The sequence below is a fragment of the Chelonia mydas genome, chromosome 4 (genome assembly GCF_015237465.2).
Source record: "Chelonia mydas isolate rCheMyd1 chromosome 4, rCheMyd1.pri.v2, whole genome shotgun sequence".
In the NCBI taxonomy this organism is placed as follows: Eukaryota; Metazoa; Chordata; order Testudines; family Cheloniidae; genus Chelonia; species Chelonia mydas.
In genome coordinates, this window is record NC_057852.1 from 22,150,843 (window position 1) to 22,175,572 (window position 24,730).

At 43.4% G+C, this 24,730-nt stretch overlaps 1 protein-coding gene and 1 pseudogene across 6 annotated transcripts in view; both read right to left on the reverse strand.

Moving 5' to 3' along the window:
* The window catches only part of FAM13A (family with sequence similarity 13 member A), a 194,422-nt gene extending 172,302 nt beyond the window's left edge, over nt 1-22,120 (reverse strand). For 2 of the 6 annotated variants that reach the window (XM_043545140.1, XM_043545142.1), the window contains exons 1-3: nt 13,746-13,980; nt 10,519-10,708; nt 4,488-4,697 (exon numbers count right to left, since the gene is read on the reverse strand). In XM_043545140.1, the coding sequence (XP_043401075.1) occupies nt 4,488-4,697; nt 10,519-10,708; nt 13,746-13,820 (475 nt within the window). In that variant the 5' untranslated portion in view covers nt 13,821-13,980. Of the gene's footprint in view, nt 1-4,487; nt 4,698-10,518; nt 10,709-13,745; nt 14,006-21,967 lie in introns of those variants that run through there. The other 4 variants (XM_043545143.1, XM_037896862.2, XM_043545141.1 and 1 more) reach the window with 4 other exon arrangements.
* On the reverse strand, nt 18,035-18,244 carry LOC114021068 (annotated as a pseudogene).
* Nucleotides 22,121-24,730: the final 2,610 nt, after the last annotated feature.

Consider the following 24,730-nt stretch of genomic DNA (forward strand, 5'->3'; position numbering starts at 1 on the left):
GGCACAAATGTTTTCGAGCCATGACAACCAAGCACACAGACTACTCCTGGCTTGTTTGATCATCTGCTATTACAGTTTTCTATTCCATTTTAAATCAAGCATTAAGAACCACTTAACAACTAGTGGACAGCACAGAAAACACAATTATTTACAGAGTGCCACTGCTGTTCACGGTACTATACAGACAAGTAAATAGCAGGTAGTCAAAGTCCCTGCGCCTCAGGACTTCACAATCTAAAGCTCTGATCCTTATGCACCTTATGCTCAACTTTACGCTCTGTGAGTAATCTTACTGAAGTCAGTAACGTTTATGGATTTTGTATAGTCCTATTGACTTCAATAAGACTACACACAATGCACAAAGTTAAGCATGTGCTTAAGTCTTTGCAGCATTCTGATCTAAATTACCAGGTGAACATCACTGCAACAACACGTGACAGCCCGGATTTTCAAGGAAGCACAGCTCCAGTTTGGGCACTTGAATCAGGGCCCTATTTTCAGAAGTGCTCAGCACCCAGCAGCTCTTACTGTGACATACAAGGCCAGATTTTCAAAAACAGTACAGGATCCAGCATGCTGAGCGCTTTTGAAAATCTGGCCCTAAATGGTGGAAAGGAGGAGGACGGGTAACAGGGAACAAGTGAAAACTGCTCTTGCGTGAGTATCGTGACAACAAGGTTTGCTTAGCTTGTGTGTGAGCACACATACTATTTAAAAAAAAAAAAAAAAACAGGCAACAAGACGGAGCAGAGATGAACAAGAGAAGCCCATCCAGAAGAAGTGCGCTTTGACGGAAGACTTGAAGAAAAGAGAGAAGTTGGAGAAAAAGGGAGCTACTTCCAGCCATAATGCACAGCATCGAGAAATGCACAGAACTGTGATTGGGTGCATTAAAGAGAGAGAAGTAAGCAGACTACAGTCCGTGAGGGGAGGGATACAGTTGTGTGGTCGTTTTTAGTCTCATGGAATGTCACTACCCATTCACATAATTGAACAATGGGGACAGCTTTGTAATGGGTCATCATATTTCTATACATATTGGGTTTCTCTGAACGAGCAGTAAGCATTAGCTAATCATCTAATTCAATCGCTTTTGCCCCTTACTCATTTCCCTCCCATTTCCAAACACGATGACTGAGCATAATTAAGAAGTGCCATGCAATGAGTTAAGTTTTACAATTGCCACTGTGATTAATGGGGAGTTGGGAAACTTTGAAACCCTCTTTTATTCATTCATACACCATCCTAAAAATATACCTACATCAGCTCATTTGTCAGACACAGTGACATGTTTAAGATGTGGTCCTGCCTTTGGGCAACAGATCACACCTTGTTTAAGTCAATAAAAGAAATACCAAAACCCCACCTTTTATAATAATGTAAACAGGTAGCTCAGGAGTAAACTACCCAAAACAGGAACATAATGACGCAGAGATGGGTCTCGTAATCCACTTCATAAAGCGGCATTTATTCTCCCTCTCTAAAGCTTTGCGTCCTTACTGTTATTACTGCTGCACTAAATGTTATCTACACATGAAATGCAGATTCAAGTGTTATTATTGGTTGATAAGTATCTTGTGCATTTAGACAACAAACAAGTTGTTCTTTTAGCTCCTTGCTAACCATGATATTAATCAAAATGAAAATACAAGCCAAGCAATGTTGAAAAAATGAACAGCGATAGCCAATAACAATGCACCATGCAGGAAGTTGGGCCAGCTTTATTACAGTGCCGGATTTGAAATACTTTGATGAAGAGATCCGCTTCCATTTCCATTCTTGGACCCATTTCTCAGGCTGAAACTTGGCCAACAGAAGTTGAGAACCCATATTTTAGCTCTGTCTTTAAGGAGTTAATTGGGACAGCGCTTGGCTATGAAGCAGGATATAAAGGGATACACAGGAATGAACTGTTGTTGCAGAACAGATCTTCCCTTCTCTCATACTAGGAAGCCCATCCAATGATACTACAGAAAGCCAGAAATGTGCCTCACCTTGCCAAACAAGGCTACTGATGAGAATGGGGAATATATGATCTCACTCTAGATGCAACATATGAAGAAAAGAACACTCTCAGATGACTGCACATGAACATTCTTTAGCAAGCATTATAATTAGGTTGCTCTTCAACATAAATACACGGAGTGCCAAAAACAAACAATACACAGTGGGACCCACTTTTCAATACATACCTACTCCAGGGAGGAATGCAACAAAAGGCTTATACAAGAAAAAGCTTCCTGTGTTCTGGAAGGAAAGTTACCGTCACAACTTGGCCTGCTGAAAGGAAGTGACTTGTGAAAGGGGATAAGGGCTTTATGTACAGAGCTTGTGCTTGACTGGTTCCTAAAATGTACCAGGGTCTTTACAAGGCAAAAATCAAGCAGCAAAAAGATAAGACATGAATGAATAAACAATCTCAGACAGGGGACCCTAGTCTGGGGGCTGCAGAGCACTTCCAAGGGGGACTTGATCACAACAACAAAATCTCCAAGCAGTGATGCTTCCTGTTAGTCTATAGGTTTGATTCACGCTGCTTGGGTGGGCAAGTACCAATCACACTTCCCTGTACCAATGAGACTCTCTGTACAGACAGAGGGAGGGAGCAATGGACATGTCCTCCACCATGGCAGGGAGCATTAATTTCTGCCAGGTGCACCACAGAAGCCAGTTGGCAGAGGCTGCAATAGGGATGTGCCAGAACCAGTGCATCACTTACCCATGTATCTTCTCTGGCCAATACCACCACTTTTGGGGCAATGGTGGCCTGCTACAAGCACCTTGCCAAAGGCATGGCAGCGACTTGCACTGCTGCAAACCCTCTCCTGGAAGACTTGGGCCAGGGCCTGGGTGAGACTATGGAGCGGAGCTAAGGGTGCCTTTAGAATATGTTGTGATATTTTATCTGGGATTGTATGAACTGAGAGTGTATTGGTGTTCATTTCCATACATTTAAATCCTCTTTTCAGTGGAAATAAATAGTAACAACCTTAAAGCTAACACACTTGGTTGTCAATTTCACTTAAACAATTTTTTTAAACTAAACTATGGGGTTTAGGAGCTCTCTCTCTCTCACACCCATCCACCCTGTCTTGCAAAGTGGAAGTTCACTAACAGCTGGTGTTTCTGGTTTCCCACGAGCTGACTGTGATGCAGAACTCTAAAGCTCTACAAGATTCTCAGCTTTCCAAAGATTCTATTTGCTGTTCTATATAGGTTGTCACTGCACCAATGTGTTTTAAATGCAACAGTGGCATTCAGTGGCCAGATCTCTCTGTTAATTAGAGAGGAAATGAGTATATATCTCCATCCAGAGGAATTCTCCATTCCTAGGGGAAATTGCCTGTGGATTCCAAAGTATGAATGGAGCTTTCCAAATGGCTGCCTACCTGTGTTGGTAATTCCCAACATAATGCACTGGTATGACCTTTTGGAGGACGAGGCATTAAACAATTTTCCATTTCATAACAGCAATGAAATACAAGAAGCACTATAGGTAGATAAGTCGCAGCTGATGAAATCTTAAAATAATAATCATCATCATCATAATCAGTAAGTATGGCTGTAACCAGGAAAGGGCCCTTCTGAACAATGACACCTTCTTTTCAAAGATGGGACAGTGTGTCCTTGTGTGTGTGTGTGTGTATACAGTGTCGAGAAGGGCGCAAAGAGCTTTCTCCTGCATTTGCACAGCCTGCACAAGGGCCAGTTACAAAAGCAATTCCTGCACTCCTGGACTGTTTCTTCACTGCATTTCCAAGAGAACACATCACCCCAAGGGGGCACGGAGAAAGTGGGACTGTGGCCTTGCTTTCTCTTCTCATCAGCCTCCAAGGAGGACGGGAGGCACTGAATCCCATCCCTACTCATTCCTCCAGCCAACCTGGGGTGGGGACTGAGACCGGGGTGACACACTGTACGATAAACAACGTTTGGGTCCCTGTAGGTATTCAGTTTGATAAGCAGGTCACGTTCAGCTATAAATTTTCCTTTCCCAGAATCCACCAGCAAGTCTTTTAACAAAAACAAGTCTCTGTCCTCAGAGAATGACAGCAAAGCTTGGTCCAGAAAAGACCACATCTTACCATACAGGGCTCATGTCTACAAGAGCAGTTATCAAACTTATTTGTCCATTTTAGAAAGCTTATAAATTAAGATCAGCAGCCTTTAACTGGATTATAGGAGTCACATCAAACCACGCAGGTTTTGCCATTTATGGAAGAAACCATTTTCTGTCTAAAGATGTAATAGCCATCTCTTATACAACCATGATGTTTTGCACTCAAACTGTTAGGAGTGCGTGTGTGTGTGCGCACGCGCAAGCAAGCAAATGCATTGGGAGGAGATGATGATTGATGCCAAGGGAAATCCAAAATGGAAAGAGCAAGACAGTAAGAAATGCTATACGGGCAGGTGGAGTCTGTAGATTCTGGTTCCCAAGAAAGCCACTACATGTAAGGTTATCAAGGGATTTTATTTGTACTCACCCTGATAAAGCTGTATAAATCTGGGATGCAATGCAGAAGTGATCACCCCATCTGGCAGCTCCCTCAGAAATAATTTCAGCAGACTGGCTACTGAGCACACATCAGCATCTTTAGCCAGCTCCACTTCCTCCCCTCGGTCATATTTCAGACGCAACTGATCCACCATTTTCATGTTACCATTCACCCTGAAGAGACCTTCCTGTGTCAGCCCTGTAATTACATATTAATCATGAGTAAAACAAACAACATACACTTGGCTTTCAATTAGCACACCTTGTTGATAACAGTACCATTCTGTAAGTAACCAAGACACCACAAATATCACAAAGCTATTAGCCAGTGGATTCTCTAGATAAAGTAATAATGAATGTTGAAGACCAGCTCCTGAGTCCTACAAATATCTACCAAGCACCCACAACGCCTAATGACTTCAGTATATCTTGTCAATATTCAGCACCATTCTGGATTTGGGCACAAATGGCTGGAACCTATTTCCACATACTTCAGTTGGTGCCCAGTCAGGTCCTGATCCTGCTACCACTTATGTGAGTAACTTCATTCATGTGAAAAGTCCCCTATTTGCTTCAGTGCACCTGTTCAGGTAAGTAAAAGAAATTTACATCTTCCATATAGAGGACACCAGGAGAACTACATCATATTAAAAAGGTCACTACTTTCCAAGGACATTCCTAGATTCAGACACTTAAGTAGAACAACTCCACAAAACTGAAAAGCGTCAGTATATTTTCTTAAAAAGCACCCCAGTAACCAAAACGTAGCATTCTTTCAAACCAGTTCTGCAGAATTACTCTTTCATGCTGAAGCTTAATACTAAAAGGATTACAAACAAAGCATGGAACATTTTAAAGAGTCAGAAAGAGACATGGTTAAAACACAAGGCCCAACTTGCAGAATACACCTGTGCACAGAAAGCAATCTTGCAATGTGAAATGCTATTCTGACATCTGCTGGACAATGGGAAGCACTGCAGAACAGTAACGAATGGCATTGCTGTGGGAGAAGTTGGGCAAAGTAACAAATTCCCCACACAGATAAGACGTTCTTTACCTTCCAATAAGAAAGTCATTCTGGAAAAAGGCTAGGCTAGATGATTTTGGAAAAAAAAAAATGGGCTATTTTTAACATTTGAACATTTTAACATCTTCTGCTGTTGCTTGTAGAAAAACAGAGGACACCCCTGGGTTCAACAATGGAGGTTGGAAGAAGGGCACAGTAGCAGACACATCCCCCTTTCTCTCAATAAATGTAGCCAGAAGGTTAAGGAGGGGTTGAATAACAAAGATCCCTTTCCTCCCTCCTGACCCCTCCTTACACAACCCTGCTCACTGACAGAAGCCATTTGGAGTCCTCGGATTTGTCTTCCATCAGTCTCACTTTTGACCTAGGGGACTGTGCTAGGCTTGCTGATGAATGATCTCACATTAGCTGTTATTACATGCTTACTATTGCACAGGTCCGCAATATCTACACAGGCCCTGCCTTGGAAAGCTTACAATCTAAAGATCAGAGATGCACAGAGCAACCAAAAGGAAGGAGTCATGTGTCTAAAGAAAAGGGTACATTCACCAGATGGGTCTCAGCAAATCCCCTACCTGATTTCAGTACAATTCCTCACAGAGTAACACACTACTCAGAATGAATAGGGGTGACAAATTCAGGCACTGCATTGATTCACATTTGGAAGGTTGTTTCCAGCCATACAGGCTAGAACAGGGTTCATGGGTGGATGTTTTTTTTAAATCCCGCAGAAATTGACTGCTCCGGTTTGCCCACCTCTGCTCCCCTGCCATCCTCGTGCAAGCGACAGTAGAAAAGGAAAATATGTAATGTAAAATTAAACTCAAACAGCAAGGTGTGGGGACAATAAAGAAAAGGAAATCTGTCAGATGATACATAAAGAGGCCACACTCAGAGGTACAGAAAGGGGAGCCATTCTCAGGCCTGTAAGCTCCAGAGGAGTTTGTTTCTCTCACTAACTGAAAATGTGAAGCTGTTAAGTTTGGATAAAGAAGAATCCAAACAAAAAACAAAACCAGAGGAAGAGCTGGAGCTGCAGCTAGCAAGAGATGTCAAGAGTAACAAGAAGGGTTTCTTCAGGTATGTTGGCAACAAGAAGAAAGCCAAGGAAAGTGTGGGCCCCTTACTGAATGAGGGAGGCAACCTAGTGACAGAGGATGTGGAAAAAGCTAATGTGCTCAATGCTTTTTTTGCCTCTGTCTTCACTAACAAGGACAGCTCCCAGACTGCTGCGCTGGGCATCGCAACATGGGGAGTAGATGGCCAGCCCTCTGTGGAGAAAGAGGTGGTTAGGGACTATTTAGAAAAGCTGGACGTGCACAAGTCTATGGGGCCGGACGAGTTGCATCCGAGAGTGCTAAAGGAATTGGCGGATGTGATTGCAGAGCCATTGGCCATTATCTTTGAAAACTCGTGGCAAACAGGGGAAGTCCCGGATGACTGGAAAAAGGCTAATGTAGTGCCAATCTTTAAAAAAGGGAAGGAGGAGGATCCTGGGAACTACAGGCCAGTCAGCCTCACCTCAGTCCCCGGAAAAATCATGGAGCAGGTCCTCAAGGAATCAATCCTGAAGCACTTACATGAGAGGAAAATGATCAGGAACAGTCAGCATGGATTCACCAAGGGTAGGTCATGCCTGACTAATCTAATAGCCTTCTATGATGAGATTACTGATTCTGTGGATGAAGGGAAAGCAGTGGATGTATTGTTTCTTGACTTTAGCAAAGCTTTTGACATGGTCTCCCACAGTATTCTTGTCAGCAAGTTAAAGAAGTATGGGCTGGATGAATGCACTATAAGGTGGGTAGAAAGTTGGCTAGATTGTCGGGCTCAACGGGTAGTGATCAATGGCTCCATGTCTAGTTGGCAGCCGGTGTCAAGTGGAGTGCCCCAGGGGTCGGTCCTGGGGCCGGTTTTGTTCAATATCTTCATAAATGATCTGGAGGATGGTGTGGATTGCACTCTCAGCAAATTTGCAGATGATACTAAACTGGGAGGAGTGGTAGATACGCTGGAGGGCAGGGATAGGATACAAAGGGACCTAGACAAATTGGAGGATTGGGCCAAAAGAAACCTGATGCGGTTCAATAAGGATAAGTGCAGGGTCCTGCACTTAGGACGGAAGAACCCAATGCACAGCTACAGACTAGGGACCGAATGGCTAGGCAGCAGTTCTGCGGAAAAGGACCTAGGGGTTACAGTGGACGAGAAGCTGGATATGAGTCAGCAGTGTGCCCTTGTTGCCAAGAAGGCCAATGGCATTTTGGAATGTATAAGTAGGGGCATAGCGAGCAGATCGAGGGACGTGATCGTTCCCCTCTATTCGACATTGGTGAGGCCTCATCTGGTGTACTGTGTCCAGTTTTGGGCCCCACACTACAAGAAGGACGTGGATAAATTGGAGAGAGTCCAGCGAAGGGCAACAAAAATGATTAGGGGTCTGGAACACATGACTTATGAGGAGAGGCTGAGGGAACTGGGATTGTTTAGTCTGCGGAAGAGAAGAATGAGGCGGGATTTGATAGCTGCTTTCAACTACCTGAGAGGTGGTTCCAGAGAGGATGGTTCTAGACTATTCTCAGGGGTAGAAGAGGACAGGACAAGGAGTAATGGTCTCAAGTTGCAGTGGGGGAGGTTTAGGTTGGATATTAGGAAAAACTTTTTCACTAAGAGGGTGGTGAAACCCTGGAATGCATTACCTAGGGAGGTGGTAGAATCTCCTTCCTTGGAAGTTTTTAAGGTCAGGCTTGACAAAGCCTTGGCTGGGATGATTTGATTGGTGATTGGTCCTGCTTTGAGCAGGGGGTTGGACTAGATGACCTCCTGAGGTCCCTTCCAACCCTGATATTCTATGATTCTAAGAGTCCCCAAGGAAACCCAAGTGAAAGAAGACAAGATGATGGCCAGAAGGGTACCGTGGGAAAACAGAAGGAGCTGAAGAAGCTATGCAAAACCCAGCAGCATCTTGTGTATGCAGAGGAATACTCATTTGAGTGGTCATGGCAGTGTGGGAGGCTTGCTCATTCACACCCACCCACCACTGGGGATCAATGCCAAGACGCCTTCTAAACAAGGTCCACAGTCTTGCTCAGAGACTTTGGGAGAGCAAATTGTAGTTGCAGAGAAATGTTTTCAGTGGAGAGGAGAAAAATCCACAGGAACATCTGCTCTAGGAACCTTCTTACAAAAACAACCAAGTTTTCCAGCCTACTGCCATTACTATATGCTATCACAGTCCACAACGCTCTCTCATGACAGTTAAGAAGGAACACTGGAAGACTTAAAGGGAGCACCAGTCAATCTTCATCCCCACACCGACCACACTTTAGCCACGGGGTAATACAGGTGCAGCACTGCACCACTATAAAATACACGTGGCTTGAGACCCCCACTGCGCTGCATCAGTTTATGACAATGACCCTCCCCTGGTGTCAGACAGACAAAGTAGTGGAGAATCTGGCCCAAGCACTGTATCTTACTTCCCAAGGGCAGACTATTGGCCCTTCACAATGCATATAACAGAGGAATACTTATTACTAATCTTCTCAAGGGTTTAGGGAAGATTTCACCATAACGTATCCTAAGAATCCTAATCATTCTCCAATGTACAATATAACACCAGTGGACTGGTATTGTGCCTCCAGTTCCAAACGGTTGTACATGCTACAAGTACTACATCAAGGCATTACCAAATTGGCCTCCTCATTGCTATGACACAACATGAAAATGAATCTAAAAATGATCAACCCTCCTTCCCACTAACCAAATCAATTAAACAAAAGTGAGGTCTAAACCATGCCCCCAAACAGCAATCACCCACATCACCTGTTATGAAAAGGTCTTGGGCGGTGACTGAGATCTCACACCACTTTTATACCAGTGTACCTCTAGTGACTGAAATGGAGTTATACAAGTTTAAGTGAAAAGAGACTCAGGCCCTTGATTTCTCCCTCCTCCATCACATCTGAAATATCTTACGGCTTGTCTGACCATGGAATAATCCAAGAACAGCTGTTCCTGAATAACTATAGGTGGACACTTATTCCAGAAGAAGAGTGCTTTGTCCCTGTTTAGCTTAACCCACTTGGAAAGTTATTTGTTAAGAGTTAATCACGAACAGCTATTGCACTGGGAATTCACCTCCTATATTAATCCCTGTTAGCTTATTATGAGTTTGTTTTTAAAAGCTTGGTTATTTTCTCAAAGTGTGGGCTGGAAACCCAAAACACTGCAATTTAACCAGTGTTACAGGGCTTTTAAAAAGCAGGTATGAAGGAGGATCCCTAAAAAGGACATTGTTCCATTCTCCAGGGTGAGACGAGAAGATGTAAATTCTCACGGAGTGAAATTCACTCCTATGTAGCAGGCCAGCACAAGGCTTAGCCATCACTTAAGAGCCACAGAAGGGCTTTGCATACACATACCAATAGCCTTCATTGGCCCTCTGCAAAGAGGTGCATTTCATCCGCTGAGAAAGAAGTTCATTCTGTTCTACTACTTAAATGTATGTAAGGAGACGTTGGAAGTTCAGAGGCTTACATGAAACCTTCCAGTGCTAGTTGATAAAAACAAAAAGCCCATTCTGGGGCTTACAGTTACACATGGCATTTTATTCACTATCATACACATTCACTACTATGCTTATGTGTAGGACCTAGAGTCGGAAATGATGGGCATATCTGGTTAATTTTAATCAAGCAATAATAGAAGGCTAGTTATAAAAACATTTTAAATTATAAAATGAACAGATTCTTTATAGTCACTTTACAACACAGCAGATTACATTTGTGAATGTCCCTTTGAATATACTTCCACATAAAGGCAACCAAACCAAGAAAGGAAAGCCAAATGCAGTATTGTTTTCAGCACACAGTTTGATCCACAACTTGATTCAGTTTTCATGCCAAATAAACGAAAATAAATAAACAGAAAACTTCCTTTGCAGAGGCTTACATAAATAACACTATTAAATGAATGAGACTGTTAACTTTACCATGCTGGGTCAGATGTTCTACTGTATTCCACACCACCGCTGGGAGGCCATTCTTGGTAAGTCCCTGCTGCTGGAGGTCCTGGAGACTCACACCGAACACCTTCTGACAGCTACCGTCCCTCTGCTTGTTCAGTGGCAGTGCTGCTATCTTTTTCATGTCTTCTTTCAGCCTCACTGCTGATTTACTTTGCTTAAGGGAGCACAAGAGAGCAGTCAGTCACATTTACTACACATTTATTTGCATAGTTAGAGCACAAGCATGTCAGTTAAGAATTAAGCTTTTGGGTTTTGAAATAGAACAGTCTGCAGGGCTGGGTTTTTGTTTTGTTTTACTTTAATCCACAACAAAATCTCTAGGAAGTAGCACATTATAAACTGGTAGGACAGAGAACAAGGGGAGCGAAAGGAAAAAGAAAGTAAGGAGGAGGAGCCCAAAGCAACAACTTATCTGTAACTAAGAGATAGGGTGGATAATACATTGCTGAGTATCCAAGATATACTGCTACAGTAACCAGTGGGCCAGACTCAGAAGAGACCACGTACGTCAGCTGCAAAATCTCAATCATCAACTTCGACTCTGATTTTAAGGCCAGAAGGGACCACTCTGACCACCGAGTCTGACCTCCTATATAACACAGAAAAAAGAACCTCCCTCACCCAATAATTTCTGCATCAAGCCCATAACTTCTGTTTGAACGACAGCATTATCTTTTGGAAAGATAACCCACCTTGACTTAAGACTGCAAGAGATGAAGAATCCACAAGATAAAGTGTCCAGATAAAACCTAATGGTAACAGGGTAAGTAATAGATAAGGGTAAAAATGTAAACCAAGATAGGGTAGCTTGCGGTTGAAAGAGGAACTCTTCATCTAGCAGTAGCTTAACGCACCATACATCACATCATCTTTGGTTTATTTAGGTAAGCAGAATATAACTCACCTAAATCCATTCAACCAGCATTTTTAAAAAAGTGTTTGCACATATTTCTGGCATCAAGTTTATTAGCAGCTAACAAGACCTGTGGCCATGATCCATGACACAATGGAATTCAAAGTGTGGTGCATGAGAAACAGCTGAATCTGGGAATGTATTGATAACAAGCACCGATACCTCGCTGAAACCTGGTAGAAATGTCTCAAGTCTTGTCTGTGATTTGTGCGTTACAACATAAAGGGACAGAGCTATTTAACAATACTCACACTGATGATTTTGTTTTCTAATAAACATGACTATTTTCTAACCTCTTTAAATGCAACATGATGTTTCAATTCCACCTCATTAACTAACTTGAACACTTGCCCAGACTTTGCTATTAAGCCAGGCTGTACCTTGTTCCAGGTACAAGACAGAGAATTTGCATTAATTGTTTCTTACCAAGATTGCTGCATCTTTTTGCTAAGCACAGCTTCTCTGAGGAAATGTGTACTAGAATCATCTGTTTGATACCAGGACTTGGCAACTTCATTCTATCTGGTACGTAAATGACTTTCTTGGACTGTGTTGGTCTGACATATACAGAAGATGTTGCTTGTGTATCTAAGGCTATAGAACAAGTTATAAATATTCCATACTTTTGAGAAAGGGTTTAAGTCCACGTAATTAAAAATTATGTTGTAATGATCACCTTTTAAATACATATGATAAATAAGTATAGTTCATGTTCAAATTCCAGCTTCCACTAACTGATGCCAAGATGCCATTTAAGAAATAATATTTCTTATGAGAATGACAAGTGACTACCATAAGCTATTTTCATTTAAGATATATGCCAATGCAAAGATTGGGTTGTAAGGACGAGACAAATAAATAATAAATAATAATACTTCCATCAGAGGATCTTGAAACACTTTTCTAATAAAGGCCCCAAACTTGTAAAGTCTTATGCATGCGCTTAGCCTCAAAGAATCACTGGCTGGTAAGTGGTAACCCATTTCGATTTCACAATGGGGAAACTGAAGCCCCGAGGGGTGAGGTGTGTTGCTCAAGTTTACAAGGGAAGTCTGTAAAAGATCCAGGAACAGAATCCAGATCTCCCAGTCCTATCCTTCAACAGAGACTAGAAAAAGGGAATTGTTTAAAGCTGACATATCCTGTGTAATTCCTGACATATTTATAAATCTTTGTTAGACCTAAGTATGTAAAATATAAAAGTCTTGCCTCTAGCAGAAAGAAAAACCCCTACTTAAGTGATCAGTAAGAAACCATTCCCTGTGGAATGCGTCCGATGAAGTGAGCTGTAGCTCACGAAAACTTATGCTCAAATAAATTTGTTAGTTTCTAAGGTGCCACAAGTCCTCCTTTTCTTTTTGCGGATACAGACTTACACGGCTGCTACTGGGAAACCTGTCATTCCCTGTGGCAGTCTCTAAGCAGCCGACCGAATCCTACCTAGTCTCAGTTGAAAAAAAAAAAAATCAAAATATGGGTATTCTTCTCTCTTTTTTAAATTCACTGATTCCTGTAATTGGTTGCTTTTTTTAGATAAAGATATAAATGATTGGCCCACTTAACCATTTTTTTGCTTAATGGCATTGCAGAGTGTAACAAAAAAGACAGCAGTATGAATTTTAGAAGACTAGTCACACACTTCAGAAACACGTTTTTTCACGTCTTCCCTTTTCAAATTATCTTAATTAAACTACATGTTGCAATTGGCCTGTGGTTAAAAAACAAAACTGTCAATCAATTTCACCATCACTAGACACTATTTTGAAGGGGCAACAGGTCATCTAAACATAAAATAGAGTGAAAAGACTAGGAGCAAAAACAAGAGAGGAGAAATACCAATCATACCATTTTAGTTTACTGAATCAACCAAAAACATGTCAGTTCTAGTACATGTACCATGTTCCCAGTGTAACAGCCTCCTGAACAAGGTGTCTAATATAAAGAGGAGAGAGAGCGCTTGTATTTCAATTCAGAGTAAAAGTGAGAAAGAAACTAGGAAATATTCACTCATTCCCCCCCATGAAATTAACAATCGCTCATAGTGCAAGGATGTTGTGGATGGAGCAGAAGAGGAAAATCCTGACTAGATCCACAGCGATTGGTTAGTTTAGATTTGAAAGATGAAAAAATGAGCCAGCCAATCTGAGACATGTTGATACTATCCAACATCTTCCCCTGCAAATGCACACACTGTTAAGTTTACGCAGTTTAATAAACTAGAGGCCTCCCTCTGCATACTCGGAGTAATCACAGCATACAACAGGCAGTCTGTACTCACACAGATGGCTAATGCGCCTGCCCCCATTCTTTCAGGAAGTGTCTGGACGAACTGATGAAGATGGGATGAAAGCATTAAGCAGAGTACTGACGGCGATTAAGATTCCATGCCATGAAAGCCTTACAGTTCAGGGAAAAAAACAAAAATATCCCCCCAAATATGGGCCAAAAATTGCTACGGAACTCTTATAATTTCATTGGATGAATCTCCTGCGAAGTTAGCTTCTGATTCAATACACATGGCTGTGATCAGCCCCCTGCAGTTGAAATCTGATTCCAGGGAGTCTTTTATTGGCAGTCTGGAGGAGTCATGTGACTTGGTACTTAAGTCGTTAACATCTCTTCATTAATTACCAGGCATTTCTTACAGGCAGGCAGAGGCTAACGCTCGGTGACACTGCCGCATTAGCATCATTGTTCCCATTTCTGAGTTAGTGACACTAATACTTCACTCTTCCTTCCAGCCTGTTACAAAACTCAAACATATCTTCAGGCTGAACAAATCCCTCTGCAAAGACTCCACAGTGCACTACTCGCCAACGCACAAACTTTTCAACTTTCTGAAGCAATGCTGATTTTTCAAAACAAAATACATTCTGCATAGAGTGCATCTCGCATATGTCACTCCCTCTGTATCATTTTGACTGCTCCATTTAGCCGAACCTAGTAAACTGCAGTTGCCATTCAATTCAAAGTAGCAAATGCATTAATTCCTTCTAACATTTTGGCAACAAAAATAATTAAGTAGCTATTGACAAATAACCATGACACCTCTCTGGATGGCATCAGAACCGGGGCCTTTTGCATTGATGGGGCATGTTCCTACAGCAATTTACAGTGACATTTTTTCACTTGACACATTTAACAATTAAAGTGAAAAAGTCTTAGACATCACAGTTCTGTCACCAATATAATGTATGATTAGGTCAGCCTTGCAAAATGTCTCCATTCACCCAGAGAGAATTATTATTTTTACACAGGTGAATGTTATCTTTTCCCACTGCTATTAGCCTCAATCACGGCAAAAGGTAGGCAAGTAGATTGGTGCATGAGCTGATAAATTTTCATGTAAGGTTTCTGAAGGCATAATTCTATTAACCTCAAATTCAGCACTAATATGCCACCTCATCTCAATCCAGTAATGTACTTAGAAGTGGCAGGGCAGAGTACAGTACTAGGAGACCCATTACATGACCTGAATTTTGAAATGCCTGTGATACCGCTCATTCCTCTCTCCTCTCCCCTGAAGCTTAAACGACACAAACAATCCTCCTGGGTAGTCCTCTTCTCCTGTGGTATTGGTCATATGGCAAAAGGAACAGAGAGACTAATGGCTTGTTTACACAGAGACTTAGTGGATGGCAAGCCAGGGTTTAAATCTACAGCATGGTAGCCTGCCATGTACTGGGCAAGTGGACCCTGCTACCACGTACATCAAAGTGCACTACAGAACTTATAGTACCAGGGTCCACATGGCCAGCTTGTGTGTGGCAAGTTAACGTGCTCTGGATTCACATCCCTGCTTGCCGCACACTAGAGCTTCATGTACACAAGCCCTAACACAGCCAGGGGGAATGAGCATGAGACATGCTACCAGTAACTGACAGTATTCAAGCATCCATAAAATTCCGGATTGCAACACTTGGAAGAGAACTAGAGAGAGTTCCAGACTCTGCCCAGTTCCCTTTCATTTGGGCTTGTACCAGAGTTTGATTCCCAGCAAGGATCAGAAATTACTCAACTAGGAGTTGAAATTCTTGGCTGGATTTTCAAAACAGCTCAGCTCCCGTTAGGCACTAAAAGAAGACCCCAGATCTTCCAACTGCATTCCAAGTGCTGAGCTCTTTTGAATATTCGGCACTCTTTTGGAACCACACTTCACCTAACCACATCAGTCACACCATCAAGGGCCCATTCACCTGCACATCTACCAATGTGATATATGCCATCATGTGCCAGCAATGCCCCTCTGCCATGTACGCAAAAGAATAAATGGACACAAATCTGACATCAGGAATTATAACATTCAAAAACCAGTAGGAGAACACTTCAATCTCCCTGGACACTCAATAACAGACTTAAAAGTGGCAACAAAAAAACTTCAAAAACAGACTCCAACGAGAAACTGCAGAACTGGAATTAATTTGCAAACCAGACACCGTCAAATTGAGCCTGAATAAAGACTGGGAGTGAATGGGTCACTATAAAAACTAATTTCCCCATACTAATTTCCCCCATTGTTACTCACATCTTCTTGTCAACTGTTTGAAATGGGCCACTACAAAAGTGATTTTTCCTCATGTTGATAATAGCCCATTTTAATTGAACTGTCTCATTAGAACTGACCCCCCCACTCGGTAAGGCAACTCCCATCTTTTCATGTACTGTGTATATATATCTGCTACTGTATTTTCCACTTCATGCATCTGATGAAGTGGGTTTTAGCCCACAAAAGCTTATGCCCAAATAAATTCGTTCATCTCTAAGGTGCCACAAGGACTCCTCGTTGTTTTTACACTTCACAAGAGCACTTTAGCATGTACTGAAGTCCATTTCTATTCAGAACAGCACTTTGGCATGTGCTTAACTTTAAACATGTAATTATAGTGCTGTCAGGAATACCTGCTGCTTTCCTGAATCAGGACCTAGGTGCCTAAGTAGAGGTTGAGCTCCTTTGAAAATCTGGTCCTCAGAGGTGGGCTGGGCCATCAGGTACAGGAGCATTAAACTACAAGAGAAAAGATGAGGTGTCCAGAGACAACAGAGTTTTTTCAGGGGTAGGTTGGAAGGAACTGAACTGCAAGTCAGATGGGAAGGGGATGGGCCCAGCTGACATCAGCCACATAAATATTGCCTTGGGACCAAGGAGATTTTTTCTGTAAGTGACTGAGTCTTTTTTGTAATTAGGTGAAACTATTAGAATCTTCTATATTAAATTTCAGTTCTCCTTTAAGAAAAGTTTTGTCAATTTAATATGTCCATTCCCTCACTTTGCAGGTGAAGGTAACAGTAACAGATGGTTACTATTACCTTAACATCAACTGTCTTTTAGTTTTCTATTTCCTTCAAGGAATTATAGGACTCAAGAGTGGATTTGAGTCAACATCCTCCTATTCCATTCCCCTCCTTAAGCCCCTAATGTGCTTTTCACAAAAATCACACAAAGCCATGTTCTTCTTAACCTTCATTGTAGTTACAAAGGTGAAACCAGATAACATCTCAGACTAGGATCTGGTCAACAGTCTCTGGGGAACAGACTGTCCATGTGGACCACAAGAGTGATGGGTTTAAACCATGATCCCAAGATAAATAACAAGCGATTTATTAAAAGGCTTTCATAAACCTATTTATTGGAGTGGACAAGAAATTCTCATTTCCATAATAGTGGAAGAGTAAAAAATTATCAGTGGGCCAAAGGCGGCAATGGTGAGTAGTGTTCACCAGGGACAAGTTACTGCAACTGAAAGATGCAATTAACAAGAACGGGCAGGAGCCAGAGCCTGCATTTTTTTAAACTCACTATCTTCATTAAAATGCAATGGGTCTCCTCCTTCAGTATTATTATTATGTACTTGCTTAACCTCTTCAGAGAGCTGACAAGTACATGCATCGTCTACTCCTCGATCCCTCTTCCAAACCAGAGATGCTTTCCAAATGCTGCTATCCCCATCCCACCTCCACTTACTTTGCCATTGCAGCACCGCAATTCAGCGTCCCATTGTCCACACAGACACAGTCCAATCTTCTCTTACACCTACCATCTAATACCAGCCTAGGTTTAAGCATTCCCTGGTCCTTCCCCTGCATACATGTTCCTGGGTGACTTGTTCCCCCACTCCCAGCAGTTACTGACCAGGGGTCAGGCTGAGAATTGTCAGAAGGAAAGCAGGCTGCATCAACAGCTCCAAGGATCAGTTCGTATTTCTGGCATTGGAGAAGTAAGGCAGACACAGACACACAGAGGTTCTTAACTGCAGTGAATCTCCCTACCTAGGAAACCTTCAATGATTTGCCATAAGTAACCCACAAAATCTGTATAGAACAAAATCAGTAGCAATCATCCCTATCACAGAGAGTCACCAAATAATTCCTGTAAGACATCCCAACACTGCTTCGGGGTATTTGGTTGTGGTATTGCATGAAACTAATGTGGTAAAGTCACAGTGATGCAACATTGCAACTTAATACCATGTTCCACCATGATTGCTTTTTGCTTCTACACCACCATTTGACATAACATTGGCTTCTCTCTCCCTCTTCCTTACCCCCCCCCCCCACTTCCCCTCCAAAAGGAGATGCACCGTTTCTGGAAACACTGCAATACCTGGTCAATGCATGGGGTGGACAGAGCAAGCTCCTCTTCCATCCCCGTTTCAAAAATCAATTAAATATACAGTCCTCAAATAAAGGACATATCAGATAGTAAACTGATAAGAACAGACACTACACTTTGATCTTAGCACGTCCTAAGCACTTAAATGTGTCAGGCAGCAAGGAGAGTGCTCCATTATGGGAAACATTTATGCAACCACTGTTCCGACCCCAAAAACGGCCAGCACATGAAGGGTTCCGATCAGACTGTGCATTTCACAGGCGATATATCCAGGGCCCTCTAGAGCCACAAGCTGAGTATCACTGGCTGCCAAGCTAGCTTTAATCACATAGAGGTTTCCTGCAGCACGGAGCTGTACCACCACATTAATGCCTGCAGAAGATGCTGCTCAAAGGCTTTTGAAATAAATACACTCTGTTGTAATCCAGAGGACATACTTTGCACAGCTTGATGTACAGGTCTATATTATCAGCTCTCTAATTAGAGGTAATAACCAGCACGTGATGCAAAGACACTCAAGAGCACAAGCTAACTCCAAAATTATTTGGTTAGCCATATAAATCTAAACTTCAGGTGATGAATCAACACTCCCTAGAGGAAAGGAAAGGTTTGAGGAGTATTTAAATGTTCAAAGGAACTTTCCCACATCCCTCCCACAAATAATCCCCCTCTTCCACAGTACGTAATATCACAACGGTTCGAAGTGACTTTTGTTCATGGGTTCCACTGTGACACCAGAATACAGTATTGCTACCATGACAGCCCACACATAACAGGGAGCTGGCCTTGACAACAGCCAGTCTATGTATTCCTGGACCCTCCCTTCATTCCTTTCTTGCCCACAGAGATGAAGAACTAGAGGATTCTCTGCTAATGCCACAAAGAGTCCTGTGGCACTTTATAGGCTAACAGACGTATTGAAGCATAAGCTTTCGTGGGTGAATACCCACTTCATTGGATGCATGTAGTGGAAAATGCTGTGGACAGCCGCAGTAAGAAAACAGCTACAGCTGACCACACTGCCTGACCTTCTGCTGGGCTGAAGAACTTCCACACTCCCAATTCCTTTTTTTTTTTTAATTTAAGTTCCCTCTTCCCACTAATAATTCCAGTGGGGCAGGAGGCGTGCACATCCCTGGATACCACAACTTAGAACAGTGGAGAAAAAAATAAACTCAGATACTATGGTGATGAGTACAGATCTGGAGAGAGATTAAGGGAATTGGACAGGATAAGAAACCTCAGGTGTGGCCGGAGTGCAGAAAACACTGGAAATGCACAGACTGGCCCAATCTGGTCCATTTCCTCTCATAGCAGTCTCTCTGGCACCATAAGTAGTCCTTTAATCATTCTCGTGGCTCTTCTCTGAACCCGCTTCAATTTTCCAATGTCCTTTGTGTCCAGTTCTAGTGCCCACAATTCACGGTGTTCCAGTAGTGGTTGCACCAGTCCCAATACAGAAGTAAACTAACCTCTCTACTGCTCAAAATTCTCCTGTTTATGCATTCCAGGACCACATTTGCCCTTTTGGGCACAGTGTCACACTGGGCGCTCATATTCAGCTGATCATCCACCATGACTCCCAAATCTTTTTCAAAGTCACTGCTTCCCACGACACAGTCCCCCATCCTGAAAGTATGGCATATATTCATAATCACTTGCTTTACAGCTTGTGCAGGCAAAGCACCAGCACTGAAACTCCTTGCTGTTTTCATGCTCTAGAACTAGTTCAGTGTGTGGTGGAGTTTCAGAAAGCCGGGGAACATGAAAAAAAATTTAGCGCATCTTCTCATGCATCCCCTGCAACGTGGCTTTATAAAAGAATGCAACAATACTCACTAAAACCAGTTGAATCTGGGACTCTCAGAAGTATGAAAAAGAAAATGCAACAAAGGAAAAGAAGGTTTACAAACAAGTCAGCCCATCTACTATACCACAAATACCACTGCCAGATGTACACACCCTTTTCTGAATTGGGGATGGCAGAAGAGTTTGATTTATTGTACAGTAGGGCTGTCAAATGATTTTTGCACCGTAAAAAAAGATAAACAAAAGATTGTGCTTTGACTTGTAGATTGCACTAAAGGGCATACAAATGTTTACCAGATCTGGCACATAAATACCTTGCAATGCCAGCTACAACAGTGACATGCGAACACCTGCTCTCACTTTCAGGTGACACTGTAAATAAGTAGCAGGCAGCATTATCTCCCGTAAATGTAAACAAACTCGTTTGTCTTAGTGATTGGCTGAACAAGAAGTAGGACTGAGTGGACTTGTAGGCTCTGAAGTTTTACATTGTTTTGTTTTTGAGCCCAGTTATGTAACAAAATAATTCTACATGTGTAAATTGCACTTTCATGATAAAGAGATTGCACTATAGTACTTGTATAAGGTGAATTGAAAAACACCATTTATTTGATCTTTTTTATAGTGCAAATATTTGTAATAAAATAATACAAAATGAGTACTGTGCACTTTGTATTTTGTGTTGTAAGTGATAAATATATTTGAAAATGTAGAAAAACATCCAAAAATATTTATAATAAATTCAAATTGGTATTCTATTATTAACATTGCAATTAATCGTGATTCATTTTTTAAATTGAATTAATTTGTTTTGAGTCACAGAGGTCTTCCAGGGGGTACATCAGCTCATCTAGATATTTGCCTAGGTTTACAACGGGCTATGTAAAAAGCACTAGCAAAGTTAGTACAAACCAGTATTTTATACAGGCAATGACTTGTTTATACTGGTCTGTATACACTATACACTGAAATGTAAGTACAATATTTATATTGCAATTGATTTATTGTATAATTATATGGTAAAAATCAGAAAGTAACCAATTTTTTTTTACACCTTTTGTATTCTGATGTCTGATTTTGTAAGTAAGTCGTTTTTAAGTTGAAGCGAAACTTGGGGGTCCTCAAGACAAACCAGACTCCTGAAAGGGGTACAGGGGTCTGGAAAGGTTGAGAACCACTGGCCTAGATAACAGCACCTCTTTAAAAAAGCCTATCAGTCTGCCCAGGGGTTAGAAGACAGGGCTGAGAGTGGAGTCAGAGCGCCTAGATTCCATTCACACCTTTGCCCCAAATGCTGTAGGGCCACATTGCCAGACGCTGCGTCCACGGGTTGAGTATCCGATTTCACACACTTCGGTTTTGGAAATTTGGAGCCCCGGTGATCAGGGGTCACTTTTGACAATGTAGCTCTTGGCCTCCCTGTTTTTAGTTACACCAGCTGTAAAGCTGGGCTGTTTATTTCACAGACGGGACACTGGAAGGATTCACTCGTTCATGTACGAAGTACGATCACTATTACTAGCCTCGTAGCGGCGCTGTGCCCGGGCCTGCAGCTCCCCATCTCCAATGCTCCCGGAAAGAGAGCGGCCAAGGGCACAGGTAGGTGTGCGCTCCCCCCACGCTACCACGAGGAAGTGCGGAGAGGTCAAGAAGGTGTTTCCCGCCCCCGCAACCAGGCACAGCCCTTGTTTTCCTCCTAGCGCCATTCCCCGGGGAAGAGGAAGCTCAGGGCACCGGAGCAGGGACCATGGGGCGCGGGCGGTGCTGCCAACCCCCTTCCTTCCTCACCCACGCCTGCGCCCCCTACACAGGGCAGGGCCAGGGGTTCCGGGGGGGGGGGCGACCCCACCCCCCCAGTCAATAGCTGGTGCCGCGAAAGCAGCGGGGCGCTCCTGGGCTGGCATGCTGGAGAGCGCTGCCCTGCCTTAGCCTCAGGGGCTGGGGGGCGGTCACACCCCCCCGGCCGCGGCGGGCTCCTCCTCCGCCTAGACCAATCGCCGCTGCCTTGCGCGGCGGCGCCTGCATGCAGGGGTTAAAGGGCCGAGCCCCGCGAGCGGCTCCAGCCCTCCGCCTTCTCCTACCTGAGTAGTCGCAATGTGGGAAGCTGCAGCTGCTGCTCAAGGCGCTTCCCCGCCTAACGTGGCACTTTCCGCCTCATTGTCTGCAGCCGGAGGCGGGGGAGCGCGGTAGGGACACCCCCCCACGCCACCTCCCCGGGCCGTGCGTGGGTGGGGTAAAGCGGGGGCACCTCCCCGTCCTAACTCTGTTTGTAAATACGCTCCACGTGCACGTTCCCCCCGCCCCCCCGCGATTCACCATGGCTTTCCGGCCCAGCCGCCGCCCTGCTCAGGCGTAGGGCGCTTCGCCCGAGGCCGCCAGGCGCCCGCAAAGCAGCTGTGGTGGGTGCGCAGGGGCCCTGTCTCGCGCCTGCCGACACAACGTTCCATCCTCCCGGGGGGGGCAGCCCGCCCAAAGCCGGTTAATCGCGTTCCAGCGCCTGCTGCGCTCTAGCAAGGAGGAGAAGCGGGGTAGGGATGCACCCATGACGGTCTGTGAAATCCATGGGAGCTTTGCCATTCACTTCAATGCCAGCTGCATCTCACTGCCTCTGCAGGCGCACAGCAGGAAGGGGCGCAGCCCTGCAGCAAACATAACTTTCCTCCTCTTACTGTAGTCACAGCTAGGTTGGCTGCCCCGCTGCTGGGTGCAGGGTTACTATGGGACATGCTGCAGGGCGGGCTTTTCCAGGGCACCCTGCCAGACAAGCTTTTGGCCCTGCAACAGGGCGCCTGTGAAAGTGAGAACCTGCCAGTGAAACTGAGTCCATAACTAGTCCTAGCCTAAAACCAGAGGGCTTCCAGTAGGGGAGCAGATTACCATGGAGAGTGACATGGGGTTTCCAAATTCTTTCCCTTTCAATACTGGCTTGATGCTGCATGACCCCCACCACTGCAGGCTGGAGGAAGGGAAGTGTAGCACCTCACCTGCCCAGGCACAGTGGAAGGGTTCACGGTAAGATACCTTTGCCTAGCCCAGCCACAGGGAAAAGGTGGGGTTGGATCACTGAATACATAAGCCTGTGGAGAATAATAGGGGTTTATGTGGAAGAGGGAGGGGAGACTAGGCAATAGCAGCAGGAAAAAGAAGTGTTCCAGCAGGAGGAGGTAGAAAGGCCATTGTCTTAGGGGGACAACAGCTTGTCCTTGGCTGCCTACCAAACCCTGTCTGCTGATCATGGCAAGGCAGGAAACTCTGACCATCCCTCCACCCCTACCTTCCTTTTCTTACACTTATGGTTACTAATGCCTTTGCTCCTGCCCTGCCTCACCTTACTGCTTCCCGCACCTAAAAACAAAAACCAGGGCCCAGCTTCTCACAGATATTTAGACTCCTAACTTCCATTGACAATCTAGGCCCATTGAACTAGCCAGCTATGCCCATCCTTCACCACATTCACTCTCTTTCATGTTATTTTCTCTTCCTGAGCTCTTCCTGGTTGGTGCCTTTTAGATGGTGAATCCTCTACAGCAGGGACTGTCTTTATATTTGTGCAGCCCCCAGCCCCACTGGAGTCTTTGGGCACTTATCTAATAAATATTTCTTATTACCATTCCTAATAATAGCAAAGGAGGTACATTTGTACACAAGTGTTACAGTTCTGGCACTCCTTAATAGCATGAAGAATGCCAAAGAATTATCCAAACAACCGTGGAATCAGCTGAGAAGCAACTACTCTGCTGCTGGCTTTGGAACTGCTTTGACACAGGGTGGAATAACAATTGCAAGCATCACCATTTTGCTGATCTAAACCACCTGTGGCAAATAGGAACACAGGAACTCACCTGAATTTCATCTCAGCCTATACACATACATTGAGAAATAATTAACACTTTAGTTATTGGACTGACAACTTTACTGTGACACTAAGCACGTGAATGGTCCCAGCTGTGTAAAGTTAATGAAATATGTAAATATGCTTTCATGTTTTGCTGGCTGGGAGCCTATATAAGTATTACTACTGCACATTTTAAATAGAAGTTGATTGCTTAATACAATTGTAGTGAATGATGTATGCTTCACCTTTTAAATTTTTTTATTTCTTTGGCTACAAAAAAATCAAAATGTAATAATAAACTCAAACACCAAGTCCAAATGATGTTCTGTTTGGGAGCTGCTTTAAAAAAAAAAAAAAAAAAAAAAAAAAAGGACTTTTGTCCTCAGCTCAGCTGAGCTAAGGAGAAAATTTGTAGATGAAAGTTTCTGGCCCCTAAAATAACCCTTTGATCCCAATGAGAGAAAAGGCCCCAGAAGTAGTGTTAGGGCTGGAGGCATTTGGGAAGCCTGCTGTGGTACATTAGTTCTCTGTCTGCATGCTGGGATCTGATCCCTGCCGTCTGTAGCCTACAGAAGATCCATGCCTTGGTCTTTCCTACCTCAGTGAGGGACTGACAGAATGTGTTTTCAGCAAAGGAAAAATCTATGGATTTTATTTTCTCCCCCCCCCCCCCCGCTTTCATCCCAGTTTTTACTAGGAAATTGAAGATAGTCAGCTACATTCTGTTCAGAGGAACAGTTTATCTGGTGAAGTAGACAAGTAATTTCTTCTAACGGACTTTAATCCTAAACCATTTAATCCTTCTGCCTCTGCTTCTGAGTTGTTGTAAGTTTTTAACTATTACTTTGTCAGAACAGCTGAGGATTACCCCCTCTGAAACTAAATTCCTAGAAGTCAAACTTTTGTAAGATTTATTTCTGATTCAAAATCATTACAGTATCACCTTTCCAAGAGTGTTCTTGGTACTACATGTTGAGAGACCTGAAAATTAGTGCAAGTAAGCCGTTGT